Source organism: Anabrus simplex, chromosome 7 (assembly GCF_040414725.1).
Source record: "Anabrus simplex isolate iqAnaSimp1 chromosome 7, ASM4041472v1, whole genome shotgun sequence".
NCBI lineage: Eukaryota > Metazoa > Arthropoda > Insecta > Orthoptera > Tettigoniidae > Anabrus > Anabrus simplex.
In genome coordinates this window covers 112084010-112102957 of record NC_090271.1, presented here as the reverse complement: position 1 = coordinate 112102957, position 18948 = coordinate 112084010, and the positions used below count along the sequence as shown (strand labels likewise).

Sequence of the window (18948 nt, the reverse complement as noted above, 5' to 3'; positions counted from 1 at the left end):
GAAAGTGGGTACTGATACCTTGCGAAGAGCACTGTGAAGGAATGAGTTCTTTCGGAGAAGAGCTAGGAAGAAACCATGCATTAGTGCAGTAAATAAAAACAAGCGGCTAGAGTTCGCAAAAACCTTCGTACGCAAACCAAGTGCTTGGTGGGAGGATGTTATTTGTTGATGAGTCAAAATTCAACGTCTTCAGGTCCGATGGAAAGCAATTTGTGTGGCGGAAACGTCACGAGGAACTGAGAACAAGCAATTTACAAGCAACGGTAAAAAAATTGTGGAGGAAGAGCAATCGTGTAGGGATGTGTAGCATCGAACGGGGTTGGTGCACTGAGTTTCATTGAAGATACTTTGACAAAAAGGGGGGTATTTGGCTATCCTCAAAAACAATTTGCGACAATTTGCGGAACAACTTGGTATACAGTGTACGTTCAAGTTCTACCAAGATATCGACCTCAAGCACAAGTCGTAACTTGTTAGGGAGTGGCTGTTGTACAGCTGCCCGAAGGTCCTGAAACTCCACCACAATCACCCGACCTGAACCCCATCGAGAAGGTATGGAGTCGAATGAAGGCAGCTCTGCAATTGCGGCGGCCAAGTTCCTTCAGAGTTGAAGAGGAGACTGCTACAAGAATGGGCGGCATTAAGCCCTGATTATATCAAGAAAGTTATCGCCAGTACGCCGAATCGACTGGAATAGGTCCTAAAACATCAAGGTGGATCTACAAAGTACTAAATGTGTAACATTGTTGTGAATTATGCGAGTTTATGTTGCTTTTATTATAGTGGCCGAATATTTTTGAGGTGGCACTGGAATTATTGCTTTTATTTAATGTACGACAGATGGCGTACTAATGACTGTCAGAAGATTTTGAATTACATCACAATGTTTGTAGAACGTGTTACTATGTTTTCCTACATGTTTCGTTGTATTAAACGTTATCACTATAGTGTAAGAATAACGACCCAATAAAAGTGTGTGAAAAATCAGACTGACCGAATATTTATGGGAGTAACTGTATTAATACGACATTTTATACCTCCTCCTCCAATGATCATACTTTTGGTGGGGGTGAGTGAGAGGAGCAAACGTGTTTAGTGACCAGTTGAAAGTAACACAAAATGGTGCTCACGATCAAACAGCGCATGTTCATTGTCGAGTGTTATGTGAAGCACGATTCGTGGAAAACCTGTGCGGAACTTTTTAAGACTGGAAGTGTTTTAGAAAAATCTCCAGCAAAGTCTGCAGTTCAAAACTTAGTGGCAAAATGGCGTCAAACGGGCTCTGTAGAGAACAGAAACCGTAACTATCCGAAAAGAGTTCGAACACCAGACAGTGAAGGAAAGCCTGGAACAAAGTCCAACGAAATCTCAGCGCCGTTTGTCTGTGCAAGTGAGAATTAAGAGATTGTCGTGTCGAAACATTATCAAAGAGGACCTGCATCTGTATCCTTACAAATTTACTGTTGTGCTTGCGTTAAAGCGTCCAGGCGAACCTTCGCGTGTTGAGTTCTGCTGGTGGTTTCTGAGTGAAGGGGAGTCACGACTTTTCGACCCTAAGTTTTTAATTTCATCACATGAGGCCATTTCCAGTATCTTCTGTGAGATTCATTAAAGACGGTCAATCCGTGTCAGTCCTAATGTAAATATTTTCCGGGCCAGTTTTTTACCCATTTAAGATATAAGATGTATTTAAGGGGAAGGTGAACCATAGATGGATCCATTCCACTCACTACTGTCTGGGTGAGTGCAAAGTTAAGTGAATCCTCTAGATTCAAAATCCTCTATATCCACTTCTATAAATTGTTCAGGAAGAGACATTTTCTTTGACAGGTTATTCTTGAAATGTTATTGAACAATTTGTGTTATCTAAACATGCAAAGAGGATCCAGAAGCAATTATAAGTTATATAAAATGCATTAAGAGATATTAATATGCAGTAAAATCAGTGTTAAATATGAACGTAGGGGGTTTTGAATCTCAAATACTAACATAGGGGATTTCGAAACTCATAATCATGAATACTACTGGATATGGAGCACTTTGAAACTAACTCACTTTACTTCAGCTCTTGTCACGAAAATGGTGTTAAACAATATAAGATCACTGAATCTCATTTTATACAACTGTTTTCCATTCTTGGCCTAGTGATCATGAATAAAAACTTCTAAATCACAGTCAACAATGTAACTATAAGCACTTCAATAATACTTTAATATGATTCACCTTTCTCGCTTTTCCCTAGACCTTTTCCAAGTATCCACCTGCCGCAACCTTTTTCGCCCTCTTCCTGGAGTTGCTTTAGCAACAAGAAAAGTTTCGTCCCTCATTTTTCAATAAATGATGCCAAGGAAATGGACAACAAATCGCTTTCCCCTTAATGCACTAGGTAGCCACCTACTATCAGAGAAACGCATATTGCCAACATACTGCTTTAGAATTCTCCTATCCGAGGTAGAAAGAACGGACAACTTGTCCTTTCTCCAGTGAATAAGCCTTTTACTCTAATCAAAATCCCCGTGAATACGTTCAAATTATCCTCTGACAATCACACTGTTTTGTCTTCATTCGGGTCCATTAGTATACGAAAATCTGTACTTAAGAGAAAATCGCAAGAGTTGGCTGCACTGCTAAACAAGTGACATCATTCTTATTCCTCAATATATCTGAAATTTCTCATTGGTTGATACACATAGAGGCTTTTGAACGTAACTGTTGGTGGATATAGAGGATTTTGAATTTAAGAGTGATTTTCAAGTAGCTCGTTCTATGTAACTTACCGAGTTTTGAGATTCAGAGGTTCACCAACCGATCGAATTCATCCTTGGAAATCTACTGCTATGCTTATCTCAATTTTTAAAAAAATGGTCTTTAGGGGGTTTTGAAACTAGAGGATTCAAGTGTAATCCATCCCTGTCTCTCTCCTCTCAGTTGTGAACAGGGAGTTGAGGAAGATATAGCAGCAGTGGATATTTTGCGTGCTGGACCGTCATTTTTCTGTTATTTCAAATGCCTTCACATATTTTCTGTGTTAGAAATCTTACAAGTCCGCCTCTGTGGTGTAGTAGTTAGTATGATTAGCTGCCACCCCCGGAGGCTCGGGTACGATTCCCGGCTCTGCCACGAAATTTGAAAAATAGTACGAGGGCTGGAACGGAGTCCACTCAACCTCGGGAGGTCAACTGAGTAGAGGTGGGTTCGATTCCCACTCAGCCATCCTGGAAGTGGTTTTCCGTGGTTTCCCAACTTCTCCTCCAGGCAAATGTCGGGATGGTACCTAACTTAAGGCCACGGCCGCTTCCTTCCCTCTTCTTTGTCTATCCCTTCCAATATTCCCATCCCCCACCAAGGTACCTGTTCAACATAGCAGGTAAGGCCGCCTGGGCTAGTTACTGGTCATTCTCCCCAGTTGTGCCCCCCGACTCTATGTCTCACGATCCAGGACACTGCCCTTGAGGTGGTAGAGGTGGTATCCTTCGCTGAGTCCGAGGGAACAACCAACCCTGGAGGGTAAGCAGATTCAGAAAGAAAGAAATCGTACATGTAACATATCTTACATGAAGTGCGCATATTTTACAGTTAAATAGCATACTTTGCTTACATACAGAACGTATTATTTTAAGCCATTTAACTTGCACGTCGTAGAGAATCTAACACGGCGAAGTTGCTAAGATTGGATCACTTCATGATTTCGACTGGTTTGTTAGGTGGTTCATTTATGTAAACCCGTGTGAATTTATTTTATTTTATTAAAGTAGCATATGTATTAATATTTTATTTAAAGACTTATATGGTTCATGGTGTGTGTTACTGTAGTCACGTCCTAGTTCGTGAACCCTGGGCAACGGCTGAGTGGCCTGGTAAGTAGTCATGAGAGTAGGGATACCAGTTGCTACGGAATAGGAGTGGACATCTCGGACATAATCTGAGTCATGGCCTTCCTTGTGCCCAGGCGGCTAGGGTTATACAATCTACCAGTAGTCCCTAACCTGCTAGAGGAGAGATCCTTACTTGGACTATGTGTAAGTAGGGTAGTATCCTGCTTCATGAATTTACTGAGCTCAGAACATTTTAAGAAAGCCTCGGATCTATGGGAGTAACGGAGTCCCACTCCCATTTGACAGGCGAGGGACTCCTTGGAAACAACTTAGCAAACGAAATAGAATTCGATGGGGAGCTTCAATATTAACGGAACTTGTGGAAGAAAAAATATAGAACTGGCTGAGTGAGCAGAGGATGCATCTGGATGTACCCCTAAGGGAGATAACGGGGAAGAGAGAGGAGATTATAAAGTATACTTTATGGGTGTTCAAAAGAGAAGGGCAGAGTCTGAGGTAGGCTTGTTCATCAGGAATACCATTGCACGCAACATAGTTTCTATTAGGCATGTAAATAAGCGAATGATGTGGGTAGATTTGGCTGCTGGAGGAATTAGGACGAGAATTGTCTCTGTGTGTTCACCATGTGAATGTGCAAATGAGGATGAAGTTCACAAGTTTTATGAAGCATTGAGTGACATCGCAGTCAGGGTCAACAGCAAGGGTAGGATAGTGCTATTTGGCGATTTCAATGCGAGAGCTGGAAATAGAACTGAAGGATACGAAAGGATGATTGGTAAATGTCTGGAAGATATGGAAGCTAATAGGAATGGGAGGCGTCTGCTGGACTTCTGTGCTAGTATGGGTTTAGCTGTTACGAATACATTCTTCAAGCATAAGGCTATTCAACGCTACACCTGGGAGGGTAGGGTTATCAGATTCATAATAGACTATATCTTAACCGACTTCGAAATCAAGAAATCTATTAGTAATGTACGGTTTTTCGGGGATTTTTTGATGAAACAGATCACTATCTGATCTGTAGTGAACTAAGTATCCCTAGGCCTAGGATAGAGAAAGTGAGATCTGTTTGAAAACGAATAAAGGTAGAAAATCTCCTGGACGAGGAAATTAGACAGAAGTACATGGATAGGATTAGTGAGAAGTTCCGAACAGTGGACAGTAAGCAGGTTCAGGATAGAGAAAGACAATGGGTGGCATGCAGAGATGCTGTAGTAGCAACAGCAAGGGAATGCCTAGGAACAGCTGAGTATAAAGATGGCAAAAAACGGACAGATTGGTGGAATGATGAAGTGAGAGCAGCTTGCAAACGTAAAAAGAAGGCGTATCCGAAATGGCTCCAAACAAGGACTGATGCAGACAGAGAATTGTACATAGATGAAAGAAGCAGAGCGAAACAGATAGTTGTTGGATCAAAAAAGAAGTCGTGGGAAGATTTTGGTAATAACCTGGAAAGGCTCGGTCAAGCAGCAGGGAAACCTATCTGGACAGTTATAAGAATCTTAGGAAGGGAGGGAAAAAGAAATGAACAGTGTTTCGGGCAATTCAGGTGAACTAATAATAGACCCCAGGGAATCACCGGACAGGTGGAGGGAATATTTCGAAAATCTTCTCAACGTAAAAGGAAATCTTCATGGTGGTGTCGCGAACAACGGAGCTCATGGGGATGAGGAAAATGATGTTGGTGAAATTACGCTTGAGGTTGTGGAAAGGATGGTAAGTAAACTATATTGTCATAAAACAGCAGGAATAGATGAAATTAGACCTGAAATTGTGAAGTATAGTGGGAAGACAGGGATGAATGGTAAGGTACCTTCAGATTGGACAAGAGCAGTAATTACACCTACCTATAAGCAAGGGAACAGGAAGGATTGCAACAACTATCGGAGTATCTCATTGATTAGTATACCAGGCAAAGTATTAACTGGCATCTTGGAAGGGAGGGTGCGATCAGTCGTTGAGAGGAATTCGGATGAAAACCAGTGTGGTTTCAGACCACAGAGGGGCTGTTAGGATCAGATTTTCAGTGTACGCTAGGTAATTGAAAAATGCTACGAGAGGAATAGACAGTTGTGTTTATGTTTCGTAGATCTAGAGGAAGCAAATTACAGGGTACCGAGGGAAAAGGTGTTCAATCTAATGGGGGACTACGGGATCAAGGGTAGATTATTAAAATCAATCAAAGGCATTTATGTTGACAATTGGGCTGCAGTGAGAATTGATGGTAGAATGAGTTCTTAGTTCAGGGTGCTTACAGGGGTTAGACAAGGCTGTAATATTTCCCCTTTGTTGTTCGTAGTTTACATGTATCATCTGTTGAACGGTATAAAATGGCAGGGAGGGATTCAGTTAGGTGGAAATAGAGTAAGCAGTCTGACCTATGTTGACGACTTCGTCATAATGGCAGATTGTGCTGAAAGCCTGCAGTCTAATATCTTACAACTTGAAAATTGGTGCAATGAGTATGGTACGAAATCGAAGACTAATTTGATGTCAGTAGGTAAGGAATTCAACAGAATTGACTCACAGATTGGTGATACAATGCTGGAACAGGTAGATAATTTCAAGTATTTAGGATGTGTGTTCTCCCAGAATGGTAATATAGTAAGAGATTGAATCAAGGTGCAGTAAAGCTAATGCAGTGAGCTCGCAGTTGCTATCAACAGTATTCTGTAAAAAGAAAGTCAGCTCACGGACGAAACTATCTTTACATCGGTCTGTTTTCAGACCAACTTTGCTTTACGGGAGCGAAAGCTGGCTGGACTCAGGATATCTTATTCACAAGTTAGAATTAACAGACATGAATGTAGCGAGATTGATTGCTGGTGCAAAGGGGTGGGAACAATGGCAGGAGGGTACTCGGAATGAGGATATAAAGGCTAAGTTAGGGATGAACTCGATGGATGATGCTGTATGCATAAACCATCTTCGATGGTGTGGTCATGTGAGGCGAATGGAGGAGGATAGTTTACCTAAGAGAATAATGGACTCTGTTATGGTGGGTAAGAGAAGTAGAGGGAGACCAAGAAGACGATGACCGGGCGAGTTGGCCACACGGATAGGAGCGCGAAGCTGTGAGCTCGCATCCGGGAGATAGTGGATTCGAACCCCACTATCGGCAACCCTGAAGATGGTTTTACGTGGTTTCCCATTTTCACATCAGGCAAATGCTAGGGCTGTACCTTAATTAAGGCCACAACCACTTCCTTCCCATTCCTAGGCCTTTCCTGTGCTATCGTCGCCATAAGACCTATCTGTGTCGGTGCGACGTAAAGCAAATAGCAAAAACAGAAGACGATGGTTAGACTCAGTTTCTAACGATTTAAGAGCAAAAGGTATAGACATAAATGAGGCCACAGCACTAGTTGCAAATAGAGAATTGTGGCGACATTTAGTAAATGCACAGAGGCGTGCTGACTGAACGCCGAAAGGCATAACGGTCTATAATGATGTATGTTTGTATGTATGTATGTATGTATTGTACCGGTTACGACCTGTACATGCATTTTTTGAGAGTTGATCGTATTTTATCACCACGCGTATTACTCCGTGCAAGCCTGGTTTGTTTACGTTCAGCAGGACGAGCAAGCAAGCTGAGAACAGCTGTACGCGTGACGTAGCCGCAGGGGCTAGTTAGATCACCCGCCTGTCATGCCACGTGCAGCTAGCCTGAACTCGTAGGTTCCAGGTTCAAGCGCCACACCTTCCGGAACATTCGATGGAGAAAAAATGTAAAACTCCTATAATAATTGGGGTAGCGACTTGATCAACATGTCATTTTAAAGGGAATTACATAAACGTCGCAATGCTTGAATTTCAAGAAAATCCGCCGAGGGATTCAGGAGATAACCAGCTTCACGGCATATGTGACGTAATGTCCCAAACCAAATATAAGGAGGGCTCAATATAGCCTGATATCTCAGTCTATCAGTGACAGTCGAGTAGTTAACGTGGCCCTACTCGCTGCCCTTATCGTCGGAAAGCTATCTTCGTGTGGTTATAATCTCATTGAGGAACTTTGAATTTTTCTAAGTTTTTAAAATTGGGACTTGCAATATTTACGAGTGTTGAGGAACTCTGAATTTTTCTAAGTATTTACGAGTGTTGAACTCTAATTTTTCGCCAATAAGACTTGTCATATTTACCAGTGTTGGACTTTAACTTTTCGCCAGTGATTATTCAAAGACTTGTAATCTTTACCAGTGATGGACTTTAACTTTTCGCCAGTGATTATTCAAAGACTTGTCATAGTTAGCAGTGATGGACTCTACCTTTTCGCCAGTGATTATTCAAAGACTTGTAATATTCACGAGTAATGAACTCAAAATTTATTCGAAGTTTCCATGAGCAGAGACTTGTGATCTTTGCCAGTGATTACTTAACGACTTGTAATTATTTTTCATTGATGAACTATAACATTAAAAGTCTTCACGACCACGGACTTGCCATTTCCATGAGTGTTAAAGAGTGGATTCTTGAAAGTCTTTATGAACTTTGTCTCGTGATTTTACTAGTGGTGAGAAAACTCATTACTCAAGGTTTTCATGAACTTTGATTTATTCTGCGAGTGACGAAGAGCACATTTTCGGAGTTTGCACTGATTCTATCAACCTCATTGTACTTGGGTAATGTGACTACCCTCAACATCGTCAGGAACCAGCGGAGATCATTACGAGCATCGGGAACTTGAGGCGTATTCCGTGCAGCCAACCTGGATGGTCCGTCCGCAGCTTGATGGAGTACTTGGGCATCTTCTGGAACGTGTTCCAGCCGGTGCGGCCTGGTGAGCTGGAGACCCGGGCCATTTAAAGGACAATGTGGAAGACAACCCCTATCTACCAAGAGGTGATGTGCAATTTAACATGCATTATATGAATAAACTCTCATCAAATCAGATTCAAATTTTTCTTGTAGGTAGGACCCTGCCTCCTGTACCAATCCCTAGCTATTATTCATCCAGTTTAGCCCTGAGAACTATTCCATGCTTGCGCTAAAAATAAATCTTAAAGTCGGGCACTTTTACTGATACAGTATGTATGTATGTATGTATGTATGTATGTATGTATGTATGTATGTACGTATTGAACCCATGACCTTTGTGCCCTAAGAACATTATGCATAAATTAAGAATCATTTAAAAGTTGGATTCTTGATAGCATGGATTTGACACGTGACGAGGGGGTGATTACCTTCGGTCCCACGCTCTGGGATACGTGACGTCAGCCACACGTGTCGACGGCGGAAGAATCTCAAGTCATTTTTGTGAACTATTTCAAAGCGCGTGTACATAGCGTGATCCAAGCCAAGTCAAAAATATAGTGCCTATCAAAGGAGGTCAATCATCTCACAAATCGAATCCGTATACATTTTAAATGTCCATGAACACTACCGCTAGAAATGTAGCAAGCATGTAGTCACTTTCAAAACTCTTGAAATTGCAGTTTAGGTAAGTCAGAAAATTTATAGAAATTTTCTTGGCGTCAAAGGGAGATATCCCAAGAGAGGGGGTAACTGCTATAAATACGAAGGGACGCCATGACGAAGTCTCCTTCTCCGGCATTTGTGATACAAAGCGGACGAAAAATTGTTGAGCTGCTCTGCGAAATCAAACCAAACGAAAGTAAACTGAGTTCAACTGCAGATTTTAGCCATTGTGGCTAGGTCTTGTCTCCATGAGGAGATAGTTTTCTTGAGTGAAATAATTGTACCAGATAGGACGGTCAAAGTACTGAATAAATTCTAATGTGATTAAGTAATTCGTGTGCGGAAATAATATTATAGTCCATCGTGTGAGCTCAGCAAACAAGTGAAGGGTATTTTCTTTTTTTTAATGCTTTATTCCAGGAAACCTGAAGAAATATAAAAAATGGTTTGTAAAGCCATGAATGTAAAAATGGCTAAATAAAATGCCAGGGTCGCAGGTGAGCCCTATGACGAACAATGGTGTGACTACATGAGGTAGGTGACTTTCCATCTTACTACCTCTTATATCTTGTCTCATGATCTCTAAAAGTGTATTTGAATGGGGATATACGACGCAGTGGTCACCCCTACTACCACTTGGATAAATTTTTGAAGTCTTGCGAGTGCCGTATAATGTTGTAAAAAGTTATTGAATAGGGTTTCGAAGTGATATCACGTCCAATGTAGATCGTCATCCGTGTGAGTGTACTGCCTATATATTTGTGATGCCAAATTAAGATGTTCAGTCGACGTAAATTTTCCCTGTCTGCAATTTGACGTTAATAATATAGGAATCCATGGTCACTCATTTTCAATCGAGTGGAAGCGCGCTGTCGGGTGAGAATCTAGGGTGATGAATTTGGTCACGGAGAGAAACGTTTTTCTAGGCCCATTTTAAACTGTGTCTGACTGACAATAAAAAGATCTAGTAGAATGTTTCAGTCATTTTCTCGTAAAAATCAAGTTATTAACTACGATATCCTTTATGCGAAGTTATTCATGATTAATGCATTGCGCGATATTAGACGTCGAGATTTCTAGTGAGGATTTTATTCCAGTTCTTTGTCGATGACAATTGTGGAGCTGGGAAACAGAGGTTAGTTTTGTTGATATGAGATTTGTGAATCAGGTTGGACCTGTCATTGAAGCCGGGACACGGAAGCCCGAGGAATGTTTTATATGAGTTGAGATGAGATGTGCGAATCAGGTTAGAGTCCTGTCATTGAATCCGGGACACGATAGCCAGAGGTATATTTTATAATGTTGGGAATGGAAAGAAATTTATAGAAATCCATAGCGGTATTAATTGGCGACGCGTATAATTAGTATGGGCATCTTGAAGCTTAATCTGTGCATTTTGTTGGTCAGAATATCGTATTTGTTTAATTTTGTCGGCAGAGTTTAAAGTGAGCATTTTGAGAAGCCAGTCAACTGGAATAAACCAGGTGTTTCATGTAACTGCCACGCGAACTTGGGGACGAGAGGCCTCAGCTGTGATAACGGGACAGGCGTGGAATTGAGATTGTACTGTATTCTCGGCCGGGGAAAACGTTAAAATGCTGGATTTAGTTGAAATTCATAGCCGGTAATGATCTGAGTATTGTGAAATACTGTAAGATTTGTTTAATTGGGGACGTAATGAACATTTGAAACCATGAACTTCGAGTATAAGGAACAGAGTAACCAAATTCAGGGTTGTCCAAAATATAGAGCGATGGTCGTGATGATTGGTTTGTCTGTGAGGGGTGTGCAAAATTCATAAATGGTATGACGAGATATGACATCGTAATTATATGGCGAGTTGTTTGGTTTGTACGTAGATTATTAGGATATCCAAGTGTTAATAACGGTTAGGACTAGATTAGATTTTAAAGTGTGAAATCATGAGACAAGATATATAACTGGACATGAATTATGTAACAATTCTTTTCCAGCCAGATAAATATCACTAGATTGAATTCACATCACAGCTGCGTAGGAATTTGAGATGAAACCAGAGTCCGCGGAGATAAAATTTACTGTTCTTTAACATTTCGTTAAATCATTTAAATTTATTTAATTATTAAATTCAGTGAAACCGCATTTGAAATAACTTTAATCAAGCGAATAACTTGAAGATGCATTCTGGAAATTTTAGTTCGTTTTTCTGGGGGAATATTAAAATATAAAGTAACGATTAAGGGGACATATCCGAAGGAAATGGATTTTACTGCCACAAAGTTTGTGAGCATTGCTATTGTTGTAATTAATGAACTTTGATTGATTGAGCAGTGAATGTGCTGGGGATAGTAAAGTGGAAACTTTGGTCATCAACCGATGTAACTTAATCGTGTTTAGCCTTCAGCCTAGAAACTTGGATGGTCAGGGGGTCATCAACCTCAGTGACTTGGATTAGGGCCATATGCCATTGTAGCATCATTTCCTTGCGGTCATCATCCACAATGACTTTAAAGTAACTTAGAAGATTAGATGTCGGTCCATGACATAGACGCAGGTCACATCGATTCAATTAAGGGTCCATGCCGTAGAACCACTGTGTGGCACACACCAATTGGACTGCCTTAATTATACCCAGAGTCCAGAGTTCGTGTTACGAGGGCTGGACCATAACGAATCACTATGATGGTACATGTGGTCTCACATGGAAGCCGAATTTAAGGATTTCCAGACTTTCCTTTCTTAAATGATTAATAATTGAGACAATGGTTTCTAGTAAGAATGCCCATCAGGCAGTTACGTTAAAGTCTCACACCAGTGTTCTGACCTTTATGTTAAAAATGATTGTGGTGTCCAGTGGACACAGTTGACGTCTATGATACCGTTGACATATTAGATTGCTTCAGAATTTTCCTGAATAAATAGGAATCTTTTAAACAGTCCTTTCATTCCAGTAGATAGATTAGAATTACTGAACCCTACCTTTACCTCAGCAAGTGACGAAGAACACGATACGACCGAAGAGACAGATCTCATGAACTTTGCTGATAGGTAAGAAAGATAGGTATCCCTCCATATGGACCAAGGGGTTCAGTATGTATGTATGTATGTATGTTTCAAGACTGATATTTACATTAATAAAAGTTTATAGTCTCAATGCACAAAAAGTTGAACGACGCGAAGTATGGTCAGTATATTACTGAGACAGTGGAACGTGATATTGCTGTTTACCGCAATAGATACATGGGCTTGGCCGCTGTCTTCCGAGAAGATTAGATTGCGGGAAGCAACCATGAGGGGAAATTGGGATAGAATAATAGCTTGTGGGTAGAAGATAAATATCTATTATTGAAAGTTCAGCAGATCTACCTCCCGAATTGGAACGAGAACTTGTCGGCATTATTTTAAGACTAAGAGGAGGAGTTTTGTGTAATAAATTTTCCTGGCTGGAGGGTCTGCCTTACAAGGGTTGCACCAGACTATAAATACCCACATATCATCATCATCAGCAGCAGCAGCAGCAGCAGCTTCCTCTTTCTTAATCTGTTTACCGTACAGGGTTGGTTTGTCCCTCAGACTCAGCGAGGGATCCCACCTCTACCGCCTCAAGGGCAGTGCCCTGGAGCGTGAGACTTTGGGTCGGGATACAACTGGCGAGGAGGACCAGTGCCTCGCCCAGCGGCCTCATCTGCTATGCTGAACAGGGGCCTTGTGGGGGGCGGGGAAGATTGGAAGGGGTAGACCTGGAAGAGGGAAGGAAGCGGCCGTGGCCTTAGGTTAGTTACCATCCCGGCATTTGTCTGCAGGAGAAATTGGAAACCACGGAAAAGCACTTCCAGGATGGCTGAGGAGGGAATCGAACCCCCTTTACTCAGTTGATCTCCCGAGGATGGGTGGACCCCGTCCTAGATTTCATACCACTTTTCAAATGTAGTGGCAGAGCAGGAAATCGAACTCAGGCCTCTTGGAGTGGTAGCTAATCACACTAACCACTACATCACACGCCCGGACATCATCATCGTGTGCAGATATGTCTGCAGGCCGCAGATGTCCTGTTGAAGAGACTGCACTGCCGCAAGAACCACTTGAAATTGTAAATGGCACCAAGCGAGTGACTGAGGCTGTACCTTAATAAAGGCAACGGTCGCTTCCTTTCCACTCTTAGCTCTTCCCTGCCCCATCGTCACCATAAGACCTTCCTGTGTCGGTGCTACGTAATGAAAAGTGAAAAATAATTGAATGTCAAATTTGTACTGCACACCCTGTAGAAGAAAGAGGAGAGGAAGGAACTTTGCCTCTACCCGGCCATAGTTGCAAAATGTGAGATAATGACGATATGAGTAAATCGTACGTGTTTGGTGAAATACATCCTTACCTTTATAAGTGCAGCCGCTGCTTTTAGAATCAACCCTTTCTCTGTAACGCTGAATTGCATTATGTCATCGATATGAGAAATTGCAGGAAGACCGTGACTTATGACTGTTACATTCACAAGTTGAAAAACATTCTTCTTTGCTCTTTCGCCAGAATGAATGGGGAAGTATGATCTGGGATCTGAAAAGATAGAAAAGACAAATAGGTACGTCATGGCTTTTAAATTCATTTTCATCAACTTACAAATCACGAACTGTAGGCCTAATGGAGATAATCTATTTAGTTCAGTAATAAGTAGAAAACAAAGAAACAAGTAAAGTCAAATTCAGAGGGCCACTATCAAAAAGCTTCGAGATCAAAACAGGTGTTAGACAAGGAGATGATGTGTCCCCCATCCTGTTTAACTGTCTGCTGGAGAAGGTCATTCGGGAATGGACGAATACACTTAGCTGACAACTGTGGTATAAAAATCGGCTACAAAAAAAGGTAAGTTAACAGTCACTTGCTCAGCCTTCGCAGAAGCTACGTACCAGCTATCCTCCCCCGAACACACAGCAGCTAAAGTACGGCTGAAGATCGATACTAACAAAACTGAGTTTCTGACCAACATCCCAGAAGCATCCAACTTCATTCCTTTGGGGAATAAAATAATACGGAAGGCCAACTCACTCAAATATCTTGGAGAATGCATAAACTCAAATATCAACGAGGACCTTGCAATGAAGATAAATGCACCAAATTAGAAAGAGCTTAACATATTTGTAAGAACATATACAAGTCTAAATCCCTTTCCTTGAATCTTAAACTTAGACAATACAATACCGTAGTAAGACCATCGGTACTGTACACCTCAGAATGCCTCAACATGATTTGGAAAGGACAACGGGGAAAATTGGAACTGAAAGAGCGAAAGATCCTCACAAGGATTATGGGTCCCGTCGAAGAAGGAGATGGGTACAGAATCCGGCACAAAACGGAACTGTACAGTTAAACAGAGTGAATTACAACAGTTATGAGGAAGAGAAGACTATTGTTTCATGGTCACATAGTCAGGATGGCCATCCAGATACTCACTTCATAAAGGATCTTCAACACTGTATCTACAGTAGAGCGAAAGCTACAAATGCCAAATGGACGAATTTAGTTCGAAAAGACCTACAATACATAAACATTGACTACACTGACATTTATAACCGAGATAAGTTCAGAAAGTTGATCAAGAAATCTGATTCTCTCCATTCACTAACAGCTAAATCACTGCGTCCAGGAGTAAGAGTGAACTGGACTCAAGAAAGAAAAGACATCGTTAGCGCTAGAATGAAGGAATACTGAGTTAAGAAGAAGAAACAAGCTCACCAGAGTTAAGAACCGCGTGGTCCATTGTAGACCTAAACGCAGAAGAAGAAGGATATGAAGAAAACAGAACGAGAACAACAGGTGCGCCTGACAGAAGAGCGAAGGATGACGCTGATCGATAGCCTTAAGAGGTACTGGAAGGATGTCAAAGCAGGTAGACGAACAAGATCTAGGCACTAAAATCAATGAATCACCACTTACCATCATTTAGACTGTTACCCAGATGGCAGATCCCCTATCAGTTGTTTATTTAGTCTTTTCTTACCGAGCTCGATAGCTGCAGCCGCTTAAGTGCGACCAGTATTCGGAAGATAGTGGGTTCGAACCCCACTGTCGACAGCCTTGAAGATGGTTTTCCGTGGTTTCCCATTTTCACACCAGGCAAATGTTGGGGCTGTACCTTAATTAAGGCCACGGTCGCTTCTTTTCCACTCCTAGCCCTCTCCTCTCTCACCGTCGCCATAAAACCTATGAATAACATCAGATGAAGGATTTAAAAAGTGATTACTGGCTAAGCAAATTAAAAAGGATGCTAGACAGAACAGGAATGGGGGACTGTTGGAATAAAGACATTCAGAACGAAGATAAGTTAGAAAGTAACTATTAGAGTGAAAGCACATTATCATGGCAGCATATAAGACCTTAATAACATTGTTAGAATTATGCTTAATTATGCAAAAGTTGCCATTAAAGAAAGAAAGAAAGAAAGAAAGAAAGAAAGAAAGAAAGGTTACGAATAGAGAAGTAAGAGTTATTGGGGTGGTGGTTTAGCCTCCGTGGTCGATACAGAGCAGCGCGCAATGTTGTAAGGACCGTCCGGCACGTTGCAACATCTCTGACGAAACGGATCGGCATGCCACGGTGATGAGCTGTCTAAGGTGACCAGGATTGGGCAGCTCCTGTGCATACACCAGTTGCTTTATATGGCTCTGCAGAAAAAAGGGGGCATAAGATCAGGTGATCTGGCGGGCCAGGGGATAGGTCTTCCCCTTTCTGTCTATCAGGATACGTCACCTGGATATGGTTCCGCATGACCTCTGCCGCGTGCGGTGGAAATCCGTCATGTAGAAATCACATCCTGCAGCGGTCAAGGAGTGGCAAATGTTCCAAGAACGATGGCAGGTCATCTTGGCGAAACTGCAGATAGCGTTCTCCCGTCAGATAGCCCTCAGAGAAATGGGGACCGATGAGGTGACCACCCCCGATGTTACACCATACGTTCAAGCCACACTGTACCTGAAAAACTGCCTGTCGTACCCAATGGGAATTATCTACACTCCTGTAATGCATAATATATCGATAAACGGTTCCTTTTTTGTGGAACCGCGCTTCGTCCGTAAATAAGATTATTGCTAAAAAGTCAGGATCAGTGTCAACATACTGCACTGACGCCACCCGGGCTTCGAAATCATAACCATGGAGGTCCTGGTGTAAGTGCAGTTGGTACGGGTGAAACCGCTGGGTATGCAATATCCCCATAACAGATGCCCGGCCGATGTTAGTCTAATGTGCAATGGCCCGTGCTAGTCTGAGGATTATGCCGGATAGCATCAAACACAGCCACTATATTGTGAGCAGACATCACGGGATGATCTCGAACAGGCCGTGTCCTTCTGAGGGACGCAGTATCCCGCAGACGTCTTTCCACACTCCGAAATGTCATGCCTGTCGGTTCTTGTGTATCTGGATAGCGTTCTTGGTACAGGCGTTGTGCCTGATATGCATTCTGTCTAGTTTCTCCATAGATGAGTAACATATCCACTTACCTGCCGTTGAAATACATCACGAGGCAATGGATAAGTCACAGTCGATTGGAGCCCTGCAAACGAAGCAGACGTGTGTGCGGAGTGCTGAGTGTTGTGGCGTAAGCATAATGGGAATAAGCATAGAACTCTACCGAGCGGTCATCGGCCGATGGAACAATCGAATAAAATATCCGGTATGCGGTTTAAAATGTGATATAAAATACTCTGAAATCGTGCTGGCAGCGTTAGTGATTGCTGCGTTATTAGTAATTGGAGGAGTGGAAAGCAACCCTGGGCCACTGAATTGGGAAGATATAGCTAAGCTCAAGGAGGTGATAAAAGAGGGCAGCCAAACAGACACAACGAGGGAGCTCATTATGGCACAGAATAAAGATATTCAGGATATGAAAGACAGCCTTCGGGGTGATATGGCAGGTATAAAAGAATCTCTAGATAAATACCAGGAAGAAATGAAAATTGCTAAGGAACACCGACTGGTATTGGAGCAGCGCACACGGGAGCTGGAGATGCAGATCCGAGTTCAGTGCTTGCCCAACGTAGCAGATGTCTGGTCATACATGGGATTAAGGACAATAGAAGCGAGGACAAACTGGCGTTACTAGAAGCTGTGTTGGAAGTGTTCACACAAGGAGTGAAAGTAAATTGCACGGAATCCGATGTGGACGACGTGCAGAGAATAGGAAGGATCCAAGGGAACAGACCGATTAAAGTACAATTGGTATCTGGAATGAAAACCCACCAAATTCTCCGGAATGCCAGGAATTTAAAAGGGGCGGAAGTCTGGATCCAGAGAGACCTGGGAATTGAAGAAAGGAAAGAGATGAAAATCCTACGATTCCACTTGGGGAGAGCAAGAAGGGAGGGCCTTACAGCGTTTATTAGAGGTAAGAGACTATTCATCACAGGCGATGGTTGGAGAAAGAACTACACGCCATCCCAGCTGGAAGCCCTGGCGCGAGGAGGAAGTGCGGTACCGGCGCAACAAGGAAGAAAGAATGATGACGTGCAGGAAACAGGAGCAGAGCTCGTGTCGCCAAGGTTGCTGACACCTACTGACAGTGAGGGCGTTGCCACTACTACGGAGAGACGACCTGTAAGTAAATGTTTAACACCTGATGAGGAACCGGGTAATAGCTCGTGTACTACTCCGGTAGCTGAAAAAAAGCAGCTGCAGGACAGAGGACGATAAGAAAAAGAAGCAGGGACAGAGCTTGAAGGACTTATGGGCTAAGAAGGGAGTGTTCTCAGATGGAAAAGGTAATAAACGGGAAGGAAAGAAGTTAGGGGAAATTTATAGTTCCCCTCATGGAAGTATAGTACAAATTGATAAAACAATAAACACACGTAGTAAAACGGGTAGTGTCTCAGATAATAGGAAAGTGAAATAACTAGCATTGAAAATTGGTTTTGTAAATATAGAAGGCATATTAAGTAAACTGGGGAATGATGGAGTGTCTGAGCTTGTGGAAAATTTTGAGATATTTGCTTTCTTAGAAACATGGATGCCGGAAGGAAAGATTTTAACATGGAAGGGCTATGTTACGAGAAGTGTAATAAAAAGAAAACGAGGGACTCGAGGGAGAATTCCGGGAGGAATAACACTTCTGATAAAGGAAGAGTTTAGTAGTCAGATAGAAGAATTGCCTAACGATATGCAAGATGTAATTTGGATCAAACTTAAACTGGAAGGGAGTAAACAGAGAGACATATGCTTAATCTTTATATATAACCATCCGATGGGGTCACCATATACCAATGTGAACTTTTTTGAGGATTTAATAGAGGAGATTAACCTAATGAGAGGTAAATATGAAGAAGCAGGAATCATTATGTTGGGGGATTGGAACGCACGAATTGGAAAGTCAATTCCCGCATATAGTAAAGAAGGAATAGAGCCAATGAGAGGTAGCAGAAACAGTCGGGATAAGGAACGTAATGTATATGGGGATAAACTACTAGAACTATGTACCGCAGAGAATTTATATATTCTAAATGGATGGTGGCGGGGAGATGAAACGGGAAAGCTAACATATATTACAGCGCAGGGAGGTAGTGTAATTGATTTGGTTGTGTGTACGGGAGATATTTTAGAGATGGTAAAGGAAATAGAGATATTAGAATGGGCCGAATAACGTCATTCCCCGGTATCTGTTACCCTAGAAGTGTATGAGAAAGAACAGGAGGAACGTAACACTGTAACAGAAAAAGATAATATT

General features: G+C 42.0%; 1 protein-coding gene across 1 annotated transcript in view; it reads right to left on the bottom strand.

Annotated features, from left to right (window-relative positions):
• LOC136877309 (uncharacterized) overlaps positions 1–18948 on the bottom strand; it is a 193873-nt gene that overhangs the window by 105180 nt on the left and 69745 nt on the right. Inside the window, exon 7 of the mRNA XM_068228720.1 lies at positions 13612–13790. Within this exon, the coding sequence (XP_068084821.1) occupies positions 13612–13790 (179 nt within the window). The remainder of the gene's footprint in view (positions 1–13611; positions 13791–18948) is intronic.